The sequence below is a fragment of the Lolium rigidum genome, chromosome 7, assembly GCF_022539505.1.
Source record: "Lolium rigidum isolate FL_2022 chromosome 7, APGP_CSIRO_Lrig_0.1, whole genome shotgun sequence".
Taxonomy (NCBI): domain Eukaryota; kingdom Viridiplantae; phylum Streptophyta; class Magnoliopsida; order Poales; family Poaceae; genus Lolium; species Lolium rigidum.
Window position 1 is genome coordinate 20,487,054 of NC_061514.1, and position 18,532 is coordinate 20,505,585.

The following is an 18,532-nucleotide window of genomic DNA, read 5'->3' on the forward strand; positions in this document are numbered from 1 at the left end:
CTGAATTCTGATGCTGCAAGCAATTCTGATATTTAGCCACTGATGAAAATCTACCCTGACTTGGAAAATTCAGTATTGACTGTATAGTAGATATGGTAAGATAAAGTACATGTAAGTTTTGCAATAATTGCATCGAGCTATCAATTGTACATACTCCATTTTGCAAGAAATTTAAAAGTTATGTACCACTGGATGCCCGAAATATTTGTTTCATACCTTGTTGTATTAAATACACTATTAAACATTAAAAAGCACACTGGATGCTTCCAGAGCAGTACATTAGGCTGAGCGAGGTCTTAGATTCCACATATTATGAGAAGATTGAGGCTTAGCCCGAGATAATTAAAATAAAACCACTTGAACCAAAGCAAAGGTGTAGGTGCTATGTGGATGCAATTTGAAAAAGTTTCAGAAAGGTCAGACAACAGACAAAAGTTGAACCATGGTGTTCCGAACTTTCGGAAGTTTGAGATCATGTCATATTTGAAAGCCGAAGGCTGAATAATCAGCATATGTATCTGAATAAAATAGAGGTATGAGATCATGTCAAAGCTTAATCGTATGACCAACTCTAAACCACACCAAAATAGTTACACACCCAGAGGACAAATAATTGGACGTTTGAGCACCCAATCTAAACCTGTAAAGTAAACAAAACAATCATTTTATTTTAAGTACATAATTTATTTTGATTGCATAACAGAACAACAGTTTCTCAGATCTGTAGTACGTTACCTTACTGTGAGAACCACAACACGGTTGCTATATCTTTTCAGACTCAATCACCTAGATTGGCAGTCCAGAAGCAGTCATACTAATGCCATGGGCGGTGCGCTGGTGCCTTCCAAGTTCCAACATCGAACCTCCAGTTTACCTGCTACCTAAGATCGTGATTGGATCTACTCCAGAGAAAAGGGAGGAATATGAAAAGGTAAAAGGAGAACTACCCACCTCAGGCGGCAGTAAAGGAACAGAGGGAGGCGAGAAAGATCTCTGCGCGCACACGCGCCATTTCCAGGCATGATCCGCAAGAACGTGCAGGCTTTTGCTGGTGTTGCCTCGCTTCTGGAGGTCGAGCGCATCTGCTACCTACGTTGCACGGATACGGCTAAAAAGACACGTATCGGGGGTCGGACACGGCCGGATACGCGGATACGTATCGGATACCCTTGGATACGTATCTGCACGTATCAGATGGATTTTCGTTTTTTAGAAAAAAGAAAATAAATCGGATACCTGCAGGATACGGCAGTGATACGGAGGGATACGAAAATACCCTAATCCTGCTGTATTTATACACACGAAGCGACGCGACACAACGCATTCCTCTCACAGCGATGTTTCGCCTGGGCGCCGCACGCAGCATCCAATCGCTAGGCACCTGTGCTGCCGCGCTGCCGGACCGATCGCCGGCGAGCAGATCCCTCCGCTATCCACCGCTACATCGGAAGAGTCAGGACTGCATAGGTTAGTTTCCCATCTCAATCTTCGCTTCATCTTGGTACTGCAACTTAGATTGGTTTTGCTCGCTTGCTGCGGCGGGCGTGGCCGGGCCGCCGGAACCAGCGGCGGTCGTCGGAATAGGAATCGAGGTCTCAAGAAAGCCATTGCACTCTGCAATCCTTGATTGATTTGGATTAATTATTTGTACTCACTATCTAGTACGTATGTCTCCTGTTTTTCTTTTTTTGGCGATGACAAAGTTTTCTGTTCTTCTTTAGTACGTACACTCATGTGTAAGGCCGCATACATGATTCTGAGGGTCTCGGTCATTCGGTCAATTGACACGAAATATAGATTGTAGATTGTAGAACACCTTGATTGATTTGGATTGATTATTGTTTACTGGACAAACTATCGTATAATCTTCTGTTACTTTCTCTTCTTGCAGGTCAGCAATGGTCAGCAACTCGAATGCAGGCAGCGCTGCTGAAGGTGGAGAACAAAGTGCACTCCAGATAATTTTCATTCTTGAGCAAAAATCAGTAATTTAGTAATGTTTATTATATATACAAACCGTATCCCCGTATCCGTGTTTTTGGAAAATCGCCGTATCGGTGTATCGCGGTATCCGTATCCGTATCCGTATCGCTGGATCCGGGCAACATAGTCTGCCACCACGTCGAGGGCGAAGCAGCCACAAGAGCTAGGGCCGGGCGGAGGGAGGCACCGCCTTGACGGCGGCGAGGCCACTGAAGTTAGGCCTGGGCGGCGGAAGGAGGTGCGGCGACGGTGGTTGGCTGGTTCGCATCGCGGGTCTCGGCATGGCCGAGGTAAAGGCGGCCAGGCATTGGCGTCCTGGGCGCGGGTGCCCTGCGCGTGCGTCGTGTGGTGTGCTGGTGGGAGAGAAGGTGAGAGAAATTCGGGGCAGGGGAGATTGTGATGGCGGAAGTTTTGGGTGGGGAGATGAAATTATTTTGGACCGCACGATGTATGTGAATGGACGACGTGGATTTGATTTTCCTACGGTACTTCGTGCCTTTATAAGTAGTAGAGATATATGTGGTATTAATTATCAAAAAAAATCTTTAAAAATTATTTGAACTCAAGTATCTCCGTAACGGTGCGTGTTTTGGGTCCGCATTGTCAGGTTACCTGCTATTCCGTTGCCAACTAGACTGCTTCATTGGCTTCTTAAAATATGGTTGTTTTCTTTTATTCTCCATTGTTCGGCTCCACCTAACCTAGCCCATTCTCCATTCTTTTTCTCGCTAAATCCTTACCTCGTCAAATTGAATCTCGGGGTTGTTGCACTCATTGCCTGGCACTAGAAAACATTCTCATAGATCTGTCACGAGCAAATGCCCTCGCTGCCGATCTATGACATCCGCCTGTGTAGTCACTGTTGAAGTCCGCCCGCCCTCATTGCCACCCAGCCTCGCATCTCCTCTTTTCTATCAGTGTCGCACACCGCGAGCACACCCCAGACCTCCTAACTTCTACCGAGGTTCTTGTTGTCGTCGTTCATCGTTTATTAACCCTGATTCTCATCCACGTTGTTGGATATGAAAGTAATAGCTTAATTTTATTTGTGATAGTGATTCTTTTTTATATGAAAGTTTGGATGACAATGAATATATACTTCACATTTATTTTGAGTGTTCGGGTGGATTTCATGTTTGTCATTAAAATCATTTACTTGTTTAGAGTGCGCTAACTTAGATTGTACTTGCTTTGCAATATATAAATTACATCTGAATTTGCTAGCGCCTACTCGCTTGTGAGGTGAAAGTTTTATATTATAGATTAGATATTTTGCCAAATATGGTAATGCTGGAACATGAAGAAAAAAATAAAATTTGGCATGACAACATCTCACAGTCAATCACATTATACAAAACTGAAGAAAATAATCTGTTCTTACATTATCATAGTCGATCACAGAAATGAGGAAACATCATTTAGTCTTACACATAATAACTTCCTTCCTAATTTTTCACGAAAAATAGGTGGCAATGTTGGGACGAGCCACATGGGTGCTTTGGCAGGATGGTCATAAGTCTCCTCGCACTCCATTGGAGCCCTCTCCATTGATGTGCATGCTGCTCCAATTTGGAATTCGTCATGGTATAACCAAAGTTTAAAATAGCCGGCTATAGTCGGCTATAGCTGGTCGGAGGGACCTGCCGCTACAGCTATGCTCTTCAAAGGCTAAGACGGGATAATCCGCTATTAGCCTCAAAAACCCACTATTAGCCCCAAAAACAGGTAAAAAACAAATAGCCGCTAAGGCTATAATGCTGTAAATATAGTGGGAAAGAAAAGGAAAAAAGGAAAACTGGAAATTGTTGCTACTTATAATGTTGTAATATGTGGACCGAACTGTGTCTTATTCATAACTTTTTATGTAACCGTGTTAATATGTTATGCCTAATGCCAATAAATTATCAAATTTGTGAATTGTTGATAGAGATATATATGAATTTTGTTTTTTCCCATGAATTAGCAAAACCGCTAAATGGATGATTTAGCCGCTATAGCTCAGCTATAGCCTTTCATAGCTGCTAGAAATGCTGCCGCTATTTTCAATAGCCGGCTATTTTAAACCATGGGTATAACTGCCGGATGAGACCGTGCGTAGTAAACACAGTCTTGTTTGAAAAATTGGAGACCTGGTCATGTAGCCAGGAACTAAGAGCGGTGGTCATCATATTCAGCAGCATCTCCATCGCCTTCAACAACATCCCTGTCGCCGTCATTTGCATCTTCCAGTGACGTGGGGTTTCCATGGCAATGCCCATGGTTTATGGACTTGGGTTTTAAGGAAGTAGGTGCGCTGGCGATTTCGTCGGCTGGCAAGCAAAGAGGGGGCACAATTTACCGAGGTTCAGGTCCCCGGAAGGTAAAACCCTATTCCTGATTGTCTGTTCTTGATTAATGATGATGATTACAAGATCGCCGTGATGGCTATGGTGTTCTCTCTCTCTTTCTCTCCAGATCGAATCTCCCTCCCCGTCGTTCCCTCCTAGGCCTTATAAAGGAGGCTAGGTCTCAGGTCTCATGTCCTGGTCGATTACATGGTTAAGGTATACTCTAGGGTTCTGGTTTTTCCTTGCTTTGCATGCAACATAGAAGGGCCTTGAAGCTTTCTAATTGCCAAATGACCTTGGTCTTCTTGGATCTTACCAAGCAATCGGGATGGTCTCCTATTACACCGCACCAAGTATGTCAATTTAGGGCACCCGAAAAGTCATGCCCACGTCAGTAGCCCCCGAGTGCCTAGTTGAGTCATGGAATACTCTCTCTTTCGCCTTAGGAGCAGGCGACATCGCAGAGATCAAGACCCACCATGTTTTAGGTTTGATGAAACCTTCTGATTCCAGGCTCTCGACTTCTTTCTCCGACAAGTTACAAAGTCCTAGCCTTGGTTTTCTTGGCGGCTTCATCCACCTTTCCTTGCATGTTAGCTTCCTCCTCCTTTTCTTTTGGGCCTTCCGCCTAGCTTTGGCCCTCAAGAAATAGCTTCTTGAAAAAGTGGCTTGGTCGGAAGTAGGAGTTAGACCACGGGAACTACAGGCCGAGCCGCAGTTGAGATGGGAGGCACTTCCAATGGATTGGAAAGTGAGGGAGATGGATTAGAAGTATCTGCAAAGAATGGCAATAACTTGAGCTATAGCGTAAATCTCTCGCTTGTCGAACAAGATTATGAACTAATATAAGAACATCATCGTTGTGAGCTACGAAGAAAGATTTCTGGCAGAAAAATTTACCGGCCATGGTTGTCACGGTGAAGTTGCACGTTGAGGTTTTGACACAGTGGTTCGTTGGAGAAGAAAGTACGATGGAGATTCTAGAGCAGTGGCTCGACGACGTGAAGCTCTAGCATGACAAATCAAAGCTCGACCTCAGACCTGGCTGGCGGCACTGGGTAGCGTTGGGTGGAGAAGATGAAGTCAATACGAATGGGGGTGAATGAGAGTGACTTCCCCCAATGTGGTAGTTATAGGGATGATTGGAGATTTGTGTGTCACATCCTAATGTCGGAACGTAAGCGTCGTGTCATTGGATTGCTGACACATGTCCCAAAGCGGTATTTTTACCGTGAAGATATTTTATCATTTGAGTTGCATATAATATCCCAGGTTTAGAGACTAGAAATAAAGAGGAAACAGATGTCTGCATTGCATTTATGCATAGAAAATCAGAAAAAAAAAATCGCGCTTTCAAATAAAACTTGTCCGAGTCAAGCGCTATAAACTTCCATGTGACCTTTGCTAAAGGCTATTTCAGGTAAAAATGATTCAATCTATGGGTTACAAGATCAAATGGCACTTAAATTAAATAACAACACATTATTTAATAATCAACTCTCAAATTATTAACACTTAAAAGTTAGCAACAACCTTTGTGTGTAATATCATATGTATAGTGTTCTACTAGCAAGTTTCATCCATCACGATCGGAGTTAGCATAGCTGTGTATGTATCTTGGCTAAACTCAATCCTATAGTTGATCTATTCGAAGGGACCCATCTACATGCATTCAAAGAGTCTTTCTGCAATTCAGAATTTCAAAATAAATTACCATTTAAAATAAACTACTAATCCAGTTGATGATCCACTTTTAGGGTATTACCGTTGGGTTCGGGACTGAGACACGGCCCAAACTCCGACGGAAGGTAGCAGTGGAGAATTTTCTGGAATGGGAGAGAGCCAGACGAAGCAATGCCATGTGGAGGTGCAATATGAGGAATAAGCATCAGCTAACTCCATGCCAGCAGCCACAGTAAGATAGAGAATGCAAGCGTTATCCGGAATGCTTGGTCGTAAAGCGTCTGTAGATGACTTTTTTAGTCTGCCATCAAATCCCAGGGCTCAACCCTGGATAGGTGGTGGAGAAAATCTCGATGAGAACTTCAAACAAGATCCAATCTCAATATGTCTTGACGAAAAGCAATTATCGCCACCTGCCAGGTTATAGAATTATAGCTATCATGTTACTAGTTAACAATTACCACCCAAATAGTACACAGTTATTAGCCAATTTTTACATGATTTATTAGCATAGCATTGATCTACATAGATGTTTAGAGAGTGAGTATATGACCGACTCTAAACACGCAGAAGATGGCATTACCATCATGCAAGGGTTACATTGACGAGCAACAAAAATCCAAAAACATGGTAACCATTTAATTTTAACTTGGAAATCAACTTGACTATAATGTGGCACTAGTGTTAAAAGTAGTTGTCAAAACATATCAACATGTCGCGACAAAAGCAAAGCATGAAAACATATTTAAATTTTGATTTATGGTTTGAGAGATAAAATATTTAAAAATTTAAAACTAGAGGGGATCTACATGGTTGAGTTACCATACTTTATAATGTGCCCACACACGGCTAATCTAGGGCTGTCCCTATTAGTGCACTAGGCCAAATTATATGAGAAACTGTACTAGAATTATGAAGATCAATTGTGAGAGGCACTTTCCAAACGGTACGAGTAATTGCAAAATAATGGAATTGATTGTGTGCTTTCCTAATTAGCAGTATGTGAAACTTATTAGAGCAAGAACAAATAAACCATTTTCCCACTGTCATTACAATGATGTATAAATATGAAGAAAAAAAATACAACACACATAAATATTCTGAAAAACGCAAAAGGATGATGATGTCTAAGCTCATCCTAATACCACATATTTTCAATTGGACAAGGAATGAGCTATTTCTAGAACGGCATATCTCTTGTCTCCAAAATATACTACTAGATTGTTTCTAAAAAAAAAAAATACTACTAGATGAGAACATATAATACTAGTAACTGACTGTTAAGACTTTAACATCAAACAAAGCATAAGATTTCGTTGTAAGTAACTGAACAACACGTATCTTGCACATATGCGTAATCTACCATTCACATTTCAAGCAGTTTTTTGTGTGTACAAAATAGCGGTAAAAATGCGTTTAACCACTTTCCAAATCCTCATGTCCAGCCACATTTACAGAATAAGAAGACCGAAAGGAGAAAACGCTTGGAAAGCGTGCTATGCAAGTAGACAACATAGTTCTTTCCGCAACTACACCAAGTCCACAAGTTTCTCGCTGCTGTGATTTTCACTCGGAAAAATGCATACAATTCTCGAGTTTTCTTGTCACTATGGAACTGTAACCAATATCATGCTTCCAATTGTGAGGAACTGTACTGTTAACTAACTCTGTTATCCGTACTGCACAAGGACGGTTGAAAGATTAAACCAGCCACCTGTTAGCAAAGACAGTGAGACTTATTTAGCAGAAAATTTGATAACAGTAAGAATTTTATGCAGGAAACAGGAAATAAATTAACTGCAAATCAGAATGATGAAGTAAGTTATCCCAATAGTACGGGTTGTGTTAAACTGGCTCAGGTATGAGCTCTCAATATTGTTGGTCCAGGTATGTGCTCTTCTGGTGGACTCGAATACCATTTTCAGATTAGAGCTGACCAGTGGGACCTAATTCCACCACAGCATTTTCTCCACATAGGAATGGCATCTAGTAGGCCTAACACACAGGCCCATGTAGTCAGATCTTCTGTCGAAACACTCTCAACCGAGGAGCAGTGATATCTGTCACAACCCAGCCCCCAACACGGTGGTGTTCTCTTTTGTTAAAAAACAAAAATACAGTGATTATGTGATACCGTTGCCCCAATGTGTGGTGGTTCTCTACAATTTACTGCAATTTTAATGATAAGTTCACTGGGAGATACACCAAGGAGGGCTCTTATGTGGTACTACAAAATAGACCATATTTTGTACGGCTACAGCCCTCGGCTTGAATTATGAAAGCTGACAAAGCAGCATCAGTTTGGTACAAACATCCAGGGCAAGCCTCCCCTGGATGATCAAGGAAAAAATCGCCCAAACTATAAGAAAACAGGAGCTCACAATAGTGTAACATGACGAACCACTAGAACAAAACCCATGAGGCTAGACCAGGCAACGATATTTGCAGAAAAACAACATAACCAGTGGTCAATTAAGTCATGACTCATAAGGGAATAATAATTCAGCTAGAACAATGCAAACACATAACGCTATTGGAGGTTAAGTTATAACTGCAGTGTTGAGTTGTCCCTCACCTTGGAAAATTCTGGGAGTTCCACTAATCCTGTTGCTGATCACCACTGCAGACCAAACATAACCAATCATATTAGACCTAAATGATGTAACATATTCTGTTAGCAGCTCACAATAGTGTAACCTGACGAACCACTAAAACAAAACCCATGAGGCGAGACCAGGTAACGACATTTGCAGAAAAACAACATAACCAGCGGTCAATTAAGTCATGCATGACTCATGAGGGAAGGAACAATAAGTCAGCTAGAAAAATGCAAACACATAACGCTATTGGAGGTTAAGTTATAACTGCAGTGTTGAGTTGTCCCTCACCTTGGAAAATTCTGGGAGAGTTCCACTAATCCTGTGGCTGATCACCGCTGCAGACCAAACATAACCAATCGTATTAGACCTAAATGATGTAACAAATTCTGTTAGCAGCATTTTGCAGAAATACATATATACCTGGCTGTATCCGGCTTCTCAGGACCCTTCATATCAGCGCAGATCTCATCCAAATCCTTCCCCCCCATGGCCAAATCATAAACAACTGTTGGACAACTGTTGGTGTATCTGTTGGGCTGTCTTCTTGTTCTCTGTTGTGGCCCATTTGGCCCAGCCCAGTCCTGACCTATATAAGGTGCTTCTATCTCTGTAACCCTAAGAGGAGAGAGTTCCTCCCTGCAGCCTCCTTCTACCTCAGGTTAGGCCCTCACCTCTGTCCACATGGTATCAGAGCAAGGGGCAGTGAGGGCAACGACGGGAAGGACTGCCGATCTGGAAGCCTAGTCTGCTGTGGCAGCTAGGAGGAAGAGGAAGAGGAAGGGAGTAGGCTGCTGCGGTGGCTGGGAGGAAGAGGAAGGGAGCAGGCTGCTGCGGCGGCAAGGAGGGGAAGGCAGTGACAAGTAAGGAGACGTAGGGGCATCCTGCGGGTAAGTCCTTTGGTGGTTCTGAGAGGTTAGTTTGGTGTCAATCATGGGGGACAACAGGGATTTGGCCAAGGCTCTGGAGATGCTTGGCGGAACTTATCACTACCAAAGGAGATGGAGGAGGATCTGCTGGAGGGGAGCAATCGTTCCCCATACCAACATCGGTCAGAAACTTGAGCTGCCGGCGAACGAAATCAAGTTGGAAGGAGTGGCCAACTATCTCCGGTGGTCAAGGAGGGCGCTGTTGATTTTGAATTCGAAAGGGTTGGATGAACGTGTGAGTGGTGAAGCTGCAGAACCAGCAGATAAGACCAGTCCGGAATGGAAACAGTGGAATGCCATAAATTCCCTGATTGTGGCATGGTTGCTTAACTCTTTGGTTCCCAACATTGCTGCTTACGTAGAGGCACTCACAAAAGCTTCGGAGGTATGGGACACCCTATCAAATCTTTATTACGGAAAGGGGAACATTATGTTGATTGCTGAGATTGAGGATAAAGTGCATGACTTGCAACAAGGAAACAAAGCTGTGATGGCATATGTGGCTGAGTTGCGGCATCTTTGGGGAGATTTAGATCATGTGGATCCTCCGGAACTTGCCCATGGGGAATGTGTGAGTGTTGCTTGCAAAGCTGGATTGAACGTCGGCGAGTCATGAAGTTCTTGAAGGGTCTTAATCAAGATTTTGAGGGGAGAAGGGCTGCTTTACTGCATCAAACCACTACCCCTTCTCTCAAAGAAGCCATTGCAGCTATGTCCAGAGAGGAAGTGCGTCTGAATATGACAAAGGGAAGCGATTCTGTCCCTCATCCGACCTTCTACACTACCGAGAGACAAGAGATGAGAGACTGCTATACTTGTGGGACACTTGAAGCATCAGTGTACCTCCTTTGCTACATCCAGTAGGGGGAGAGGAGGATACACACATGGCAGAGGAAGCTACAGAGGAAGAGGTGATGGCGAGAGGTAGTGGACAGCCATATGGACAGCACTATGGAAGAGGTGGTGGACAGCACTATGGCGAAGGTAGTGGACAGCCATATGGATATCGGTATGGCGGGGGTGGAGGACAGCGAGCACGCTATATCACCCAAGGCACATATGGCATCAGCTTCGAGTCAACTACCGGTACCTCTCAGGGACAATCAAAGGGAGAAGGACAAAATGAAGCAACCTTTGGGAACTTTGCTCACTATGTCTACAAAGATGAAGGTAATATTGATAGAGTTTCTATAGCCACTCATAATGCTAATTCAGATTGGATTCTTGATTCGGAGCATCCAAACATGTTACTGGAAATATTAGTGAGTTTGACTCTTATACTCAGTATCCTCCCACACATAGAGGCACTATCCAAACAGCAGATGGCACAACACAATCTATAAAAGGGGAGGGGTCGGTGCAATGTACACCCAACATAAAATTGTCATCGGTTCTACATGTTCCTGCTTTTCCAGTAAATCTGCTATCTCTAAGTGCCCTGATTGATCAGCAGGACTACCGTATAATAGTTGATAGATATATGTGTTTAATTCAGGAAAGGGAGAGCAGCAAGAAGATTGGGACTGCAACCAGGCATAGAGGTCTTTGGCACATAGATCGTGACAAGATGGGGCATGATGCTAGTTCTGTGCTCGCGGCGATTGTTGGAGGAAAGGAGAGTATGGCACTAGTTCATCATTGTCGAATGGGCCACATGGCGTTTGATAAAATGTTTCGAGTTTTTTCTGATGTAATGAATGGAGTGGACAAAACCAAATTATGTTGTGATGCCTGCGAATATGCTAAGCATACGAGAACCTCTTATGTTAGTAGAGGGATCAGAAGTGTATCCCCATTTGTGTTAGTGCACTCTGATGTATGGACGTGTCCTGTTGTGTCAGTAAGCGGCATGAAGTACTTTGTGACTTTTATTGACTGCTATTCCACAATGACTTGGATTTATCTTATGCGTCACAAAGATGAAGTGTTCACTTGTTTCCAGAGTTTTTGTGCCTATGTGAAAAACCAATTCAATGTTCAGGTGCAAGTGATCAGAACTGATAATGGTACTGAATATATCAACAAACCTTTTGCTTGCTTTCTTATCTTCGCAAGGTATACTTGCACCGGACTTCATGTCCCGACACTCCTCCCCGAATGGAGTTGCTGAGCGGAAGAATAGGCACATTCTTGAAGTGGCTCGATCTCTTATGTTTACCATGAATGTTCCCAAATTCTTATGGAGTGAGGCGGTTATGACTGCTACATATTTGATCAACGAGAATGCCTTCAAAGATTCTAGGTATGTAGTCTCCTTGCCAACTCCTTCTAAATAACAATGACTTTGTTGTACCACCCAAACTCTTTGGTTGTACATGTTTTGTAAGGGGTCACAGGCCATCTGTTGGCAAGATAGATCATCGGGCTATCAAATATATTTTTATTGGCTATTCCTCCATACAAAAGGGTTACAAGTGTTGGAGTCCCACTGACGGAGGACATTTGTAAGTATGAATGTTACGTTTCGCGAGTCAGAACCATTTTATGACGGTGAGAGTGATCTTAGTGGCTTGTTCCGGGGGCTTGACCATCTTGGTGATGCTCAAGAGGGGAGCAACGGCAAGGTGGTGATCAAGAGCAGCAAGATGGTGACCAACAACAACATCAACAAATTCCTATTGTTGCGGAGATTCCTGCAATTCTCGGTACACCTATACCACCTAGACCTGTACCACCACAAAGATGGCTGCGAGAATCCACTTGTGTACTCTAGAAGACAAGTACAAAGGGAACAAGTAGATGCACTTGGAGGAGCAACAAGACCGAGGGGCGGGGAGCAACCCATTGGACCAGAAAATCAAGGAAGCACAAGTGTAGATTCTGCAGAGGAGAATCAATCTCAGACTGAGTCCAATAATAGCCTAGACTTGCCAATTGCAATAAGGAAAGGGATAAGGAAAGTTGGACCCCCAAAGCGACTGAGTTATGATGACTATGACATAGGAAATTATATTTCTTATGAGGCGTTGTCACCCTCTTTTCGGGCTTTTGTTGCTTCACTGCAAACTGTATCTGTTCCTAAGGATTGGAAGGCAGCCAGGTTGGACCCGAGATGGTGCAATGCTATGATGGAAGAGTTAGAGGCCTTGAAGAAAAATAAAACATGGGAGTTGACGAGATCTCCCTAAAGGAAAGAATACGATGAGGTCTGTAAGTGGATCTATTACAGTAAAACAAAATGCGAGAAGGAAAAGTGGAGAGATATAAGGCAAGACTTGTGGCAAGAGGATACGAGTCAAACTTATGGCATTGACTATGATGAGACATTTGCACCAGTGGCAAAAATGAGCACTCGTCGGAATTTTGATCTCTTGTGCGGCAAATTTCGGATGGCCCTTGCATCAACTTGATGTCAAAAATGCATTTACGCATGGTGATCTTCAAGAGGAGGTGTATATGGAGATGCCACCAGGATTTGTCGGACCTGAAACTAAAGGGAAGGTATGTAGGCTGAAGAAATCTCTATATGGTCTCAAACAATCTCCACGGGCCTGGTTTGACGAGGTTCGGACAAGTGGTGTGTGGCATGGGTTATGGTCAATGCAATGGAGACCATACCTTATTTTACTGAACATTCGGAGCGGAAAATCACTATCCTTGCTTGTGTATGTTGATGATATTATCATCACGGGAGATGATGTTGTGGAAATCGCAAAGCCGAAAGGATGCTTGAGTCGGGCCTTTGAGGTGAAAGATTTGGGAAAACTTAGATACTTCCTTGGAATAGAAGTTGCAAGATCGTCAAAAGGGATATCACTATCTCAAAGAAAGTATACATTGGATCTCTTAGATGATATGGGCATCTTTGGGGTGCCGAGTGGCTTCAACACCTATTGACCGAGAACACTAAAATCACGAGCAGAGTACTGGAGAACCCATAAACAAGGAGAAATATCAAAGACTTGTTGGAAGACTAATATACTTATGCCACACGAGACCAGATATATCATTTGCAGTAAGTGTAGTGAGTCGCTATATGCATGATCCGAGGGATGGACACTTGGAAGCAGCTCAAAGAATCTTGAGATACTTGAAGGGCACTCCGGGAAAAGGAGTGATGTTTAAAAGTAATGGACACCTAAATGTAGATGGATATTGTGATGCGGATTGGGCTAGCTGCTTAGATGATCGAAGATCCACCTCAGGGTATTGTGTTTTTGTTGGAGGAAATTTGGTGTCATGGAGAAGTAAGAAACAATCTGTTGTCTCGAAATCAACGGCTGAAGGCTGAGTACGAGCTATGTCACAGGGCCTGGGTGAAATGTTGTGGGTACGAAACCTTCTAAGAGAGCTGAAAATTTTAAGGCAAGGAAGCTTGAAGGTGTGGTGTGATAATATGTCTGCCATAAACATAGCAAATAACCCTGTCCAGCATGAGCGAACTAAACATGTGGAGATAGACAGATTCTTTATTAAAGAAAAGATTGATGCAGGGATTATCTCATTGGCTTATGTGAGATCGGGACAACAAGTGGCGGACTGTTTAACAAAGGGACTTGGGCTCAAAGGAGTGTAATCTTGCATGTGCCAAGATGGGGATGATTGACATTTATCACCCATCTTGAGGGGAGTGTTGGACAACTGTTGGTGTATCTGTTGGGCTGTCTTCTTGTTCTCTGTTGTGGCCCATTTGGCCCAGCCCAGTCCTGACCTATATAAGGTGCTTCTATCTCTGTAACCCTAAGAGGAGAGAGTTCCTCCTTGCAGCCTCCTTCTACCTCAGGTTAGGCCCTCACCTCTGTCCACAACAACAGATATCACGGAAGCACCAACGATGATGTTCAAGGTCAGCCTAGGAGGAAACCCAAACCGAGCACCCATCTTCTTCACGATCTCCTGAAACGCCGGACTCTTAATCGTGCAAAAGAAAACGACAAGCGAGAAATGTCCCACGGGCGAAGACTTGGAGGAGGCAACAGTTGCCGCGCGGTTCCACAAACCCCTCCACAGCGCGATAGGTCCTTGGGTCTGTGTGGGGTGGTCGGGGTTGGCGACATGTGGTGGAAGTGGACGGCGAGGAGCAGCAGCTGACACCCGCGGGAGGCAGGCCTTGTTGTAGCGACGGCGCACCTGGGGATTGAGAATGGGAATGTTGATGCGGCGAGAGCAACGGGGGGAGAGAGCGGGAGGGAGGCATACCGTAGACTCGGCGGCGGTGGGCTGGCGGCCGGAACTCGCAGACTTGGGCGGCGGCAGGCGGCGCGCGTGGGGGCGGGGTGCTGGGAGCTGAGGGATAGCGGCGGCGGCGGGGCGGGGGAGAGAGTCCTGGTGAAGGAAGCGACGAGAGAGCAATTAGCGGAGAAATCGCTGGAAATTGAGGAACATCTTCGGAGAGATAGGGAGAAACGGGCATACCAGAAATCCCGCAGCCTGGAGGCGCCGTGGGCGGGTCACGCTCGGGAGGCGCGAGGTCGGGGCGGTGGGCAGGTGGCAGGAATCCGCAGCGTGCAGAGGCGGGAGGCGGCGCGCGTGGAGGCGAGGTCCGGCGGAGTGGCGGACGGCGGAGATGGGGCGGGGCAGGGAGCCCTGATGTTCACGGCCACCACGATTTGGTGAAGGAGGGGCCGAGCGGTAGCGGGAAGAGCCTAGCGGAGCGGGTGTAGAAGAGGGATCGTACCGAGAACACGGCGGTGGTCGGACGGGGAAGGAGTTCTGCCGGTGTTGCGAACGCCGCCGGTAGGCGCATCGTCGACATCGCCATGCGTTCCTCCCGCCGGTGAGGTGGTGGGGGTTTGGGGAGGTGGGCGAAGAGGTGAGAGGAGGAATGTGGGGAGCGAGGGTTTTCGAATTTGGGGTGAAATGGATGCGCGCTCGCAAAGTTCTAGAGATCGAAATTTTTTAGAAGGGGACCGCAATACCCCATATTTCCATGCCGTTGCTAAGAGCATCTTCAACAAGCGCTCTATCCATCGATGTATCCAAAAAAGTGTCTGGTTTAGCGCGTGGGCGTAAAATGATGCTCCAACAGGTGCTGTAACCGGTGCTGTAAAATACAGCTTGGGGCAAAAGCGCTATGTCGTGCACTACATCTACCGTGTTGGAAAGAGCGAGTGGTATAAGTTGCACGCAGAAACAACTACGGATTTTTACAGCTCCAAGATTTAGAGCTTCTGCTGGAGGTGAATATGCCCTCACGCGTAAAACATGGATGGAGCGCGCTGTAAAGTGATTTTACAGCGACAAAATTTAGAGCGCCTGTTGGACCAGTGTTGTAGGAAAAAAACTTTGGCAGTTTTAGATGTTCTCTTGGTCATGTGTATAGTATTGAAGAGATACTTAAGATTGCTTCTTCTTACTATAAGGATCTCTTTTCGAAAGAATCTAAACCTTCCATTTTTGGGCGATAATTTCTAGGATGCAAATGTCACTGATGAGGAAGTTAGCCTCCTAGATGCCCGTTCTCTGAGGAGGAAATTTTTAATGCTGTTAAATCCTCTTATGCTGCTGGTGCTCCTGGACCAGATGGGTTCTCGTTTCTGTTCTATCAAACCTTTTGGTCTCTGATCAAGGTTGACTTTATGGCTTTAGTTAGAGCTTGATGTTGCTAGATTAAACTATGCTATTATTACTCTCATTTCTAAAGAGCAAGACGCTAGGGAGATGAGAAAGTTTAGGCCCATCAGTCTTGGTAATTGCAGTTTAAAAATAGTCTCTAAGGCTATGACCAATACGATTATTCCGATTGGTGATAGGATCATTGCAAAGAAATCAGACTGCATTTATCCGAGGGCGCTTTATTTTAGAAAGTATCGTGGCTGCTCACGAAGTTCTTCATGAAGTTCATTCAAGAAAAGCTTCCTGGTCTAGTTTTGAAACTAGACTATGAAAAAGCTTATGATCGAATTGATTGGAATTTCCTTGATTACATGCTTGAGACTAGAAACTTTGGACCAAACTTTAGGAGATATGTGAAGGCTATCCTTCATCATGGATCTCTATGTGTGAGAATTAATGACATTAACAACAATTATTTTGTGGCTGGAAAAGGTCTGAAACAAGGAGATCCCCTTTCCCCCATCCTTTATAATTTGGTTGCTGATGTGTTTTCAAAAATTCTCTTTAAAGCTGCTAGTAGGAATTTTATACAAGGGCTTCTACCTAATGTAATTCCGGGTGGTGTCATCAGTTCGCAATATGCTGATGACACCATTTTGTTCCTTCAAAAAGATTTTGGTATGGCTAGGAACTTGAAATGGCTTCTTACTTGTTAATTATCATAAGAGTGACTTGCTAACCATTAACGTAGACCCGGATGAGGCCAATTTATTTGCTCAAATCTTTGGTTGCAAGTTAGGTGAATTTCCTTTTACGTATCTTGGTATACTTCTCCATTTTGCTAAATTAAGGAAAGAAGATATAATTGATAAAATTATCAAACGCATCTCTGGCTGGAGAGGTAAACTCTTATCTTATAAAGCAAGATTGATCTTGCTGCAAGCTTGTGTGGCGAGTATCCTGATGTATTTACTGTCCTTTCTAAAATTCCCCAAGTGGGCCATTAAGTTGATTAATTCTCAAATGGCCCATTTCTTTTGGAATAACATGGGAGACTCGCATAAATATCATTTGGCAAGTTGGGACTTTGTCTCTCAAAAGCAAGAGTTTGGGGCCTCGGCATCCAAAACCTTAGGGATTTCAATCTTTGTCTACTCTCTTCCTGGATTAAAAGATATCACTTAGATGATAATAAAATTTGGAAGCTGATTGTAGACTACAAGTATGATCTCTCCCCAAATATTTTTAGAGCAAATCCCAAGCACTGTTCTCCTTTTTGGAAAAGGGTAATGTGGGCTGCTGCTGCGGCAAAAGCTGGTTATAAGTGGCATGTTGGAAATGGTAGAAGAGTTCTTTTTTAGGAGGATATTTGGTTGGGCAATTGTTCTCTCACTGTCCTTTTTTGGGATCTATATGTTATTGTTAATGAACAAAACTGTACTGTTGCCGAGGCTTGGGATGGGACTGACTTGAAGTTTACCTTTTGGAGGTCTGTTAGTCCAGTTTTGTTTGATAGATGGCTTGAACTTGTTGCTCTGATCCAAACTATCCATCTCTCTAATTCTGAAGATTCCCCCATTTGGTTGTTTCATTCTTCTGGGGTGTACTCTATTTCTTACTTCTATGGGATAGTGAATAACGGTGGTGTTGTTCCTGTCCATACCCCTGCTATTTGGAAGTTGCATGTTCCACCCAGAATACAAATCTTTTTGTGGCTTTTATCCAATAACAAGCTCCTAACTAGGGACAATCTGAATAAACGGAGGAAGGTGGATGATTTATCTTGCTTATTTTGCAATGAACAAGAATCATGTAATCACCTTTTCTTTGGTTGTGTGGTTGCAAAATACCTTTGGGAAATGGTTTCATCTATTTTTAACAAATGCATTGGCACTGACATTGAGTCAGTAGCAAGGTGGTGGATTAGTGAAAATACAAATTCTGTTTTGAATATGTTCTCTATTGTTGTTCTCTGGACACTTTGGTCAACTCGTAATGAGATGTGTTTTCAGGGGTTAAAATGGCCAGGTGTCAAAGAGATAATAAGCAGATTGCTCTTGACCATTCGGAGCTGGAGGTTGTTGTGCCTGGACAAATTGTCGAGTTTGCTGGACGAAAGTCTGATGCTCCTAGATCATCATCGTGGGGAATTGCTTCGGATTGCCTGGATCTGAACATGCTGGTGTTTGGGCTTGCATCTGACAAAGATTATGCCGGGCCTACAGCACCCTCCCTTGTGAACCGTTGGCATCAGGAAATTGCCTGCGAGAAGCTGCACGAAAGTGTTCGGATGTAATTCTATCTCGTAGTGTCTCTGCCTGAGGATGTCAAACTGTTTGAGCCCTTTTATGTTTTCTGCATTCTCGAGCTTTTGCTCCCAGATCTTGTCACTGTGAAACCTTGGTTGCATGTTAATGGAACCAGGGGCTTTGCCCCTCTTTTATCTAAAAAAGAAAAAAAATGGATGCGTGCTCGGTCCAATCGGGGGTTCAGTCGCCGCGGTCCGGCGCGACCGTGC

At 44.0% G+C, this 18,532-nt stretch overlaps 1 protein-coding gene across 1 annotated transcript; it reads left to right on the forward strand.

The window, feature by feature from the left end:
* Positions 1–1,361: 1,361 nt before the first annotated feature.
* Positions 1,362–18,363, forward strand: LOC124675740. Its single transcript, XM_047211816.1, has 3 exons — positions 1,362–1,467; positions 1,892–1,935; positions 18,027–18,363. Exons 2-3 carry the CDS (start codon positions 1,899–1,901, stop codon positions 18,308–18,310), a joined length of 321 nt encoding a protein of 106 aa, XP_047067772.1. The 5' UTR covers positions 1,362–1,467; positions 1,892–1,898; the 3' UTR covers positions 18,311–18,363.
* Positions 18,364–18,532: the final 169 nt, after the last annotated feature.

Excerpts from the sequence above, each read along its gene's own strand:
- LOC124675740 (XM_047211816.1), top strand. The coding sequence starts at position 1,899 with ATGGTCAGCAACTCGAATGCAGGCAGCGCTGCTGAAG. Across the intron at positions 1,936-18,026 it reads TGCAGGCAGCGCTGCTGAAG|GGGTTAAAATGGCCAGGTGT; the intron begins GTGGAGAACAAA and ends ATGTGTTTTCAG.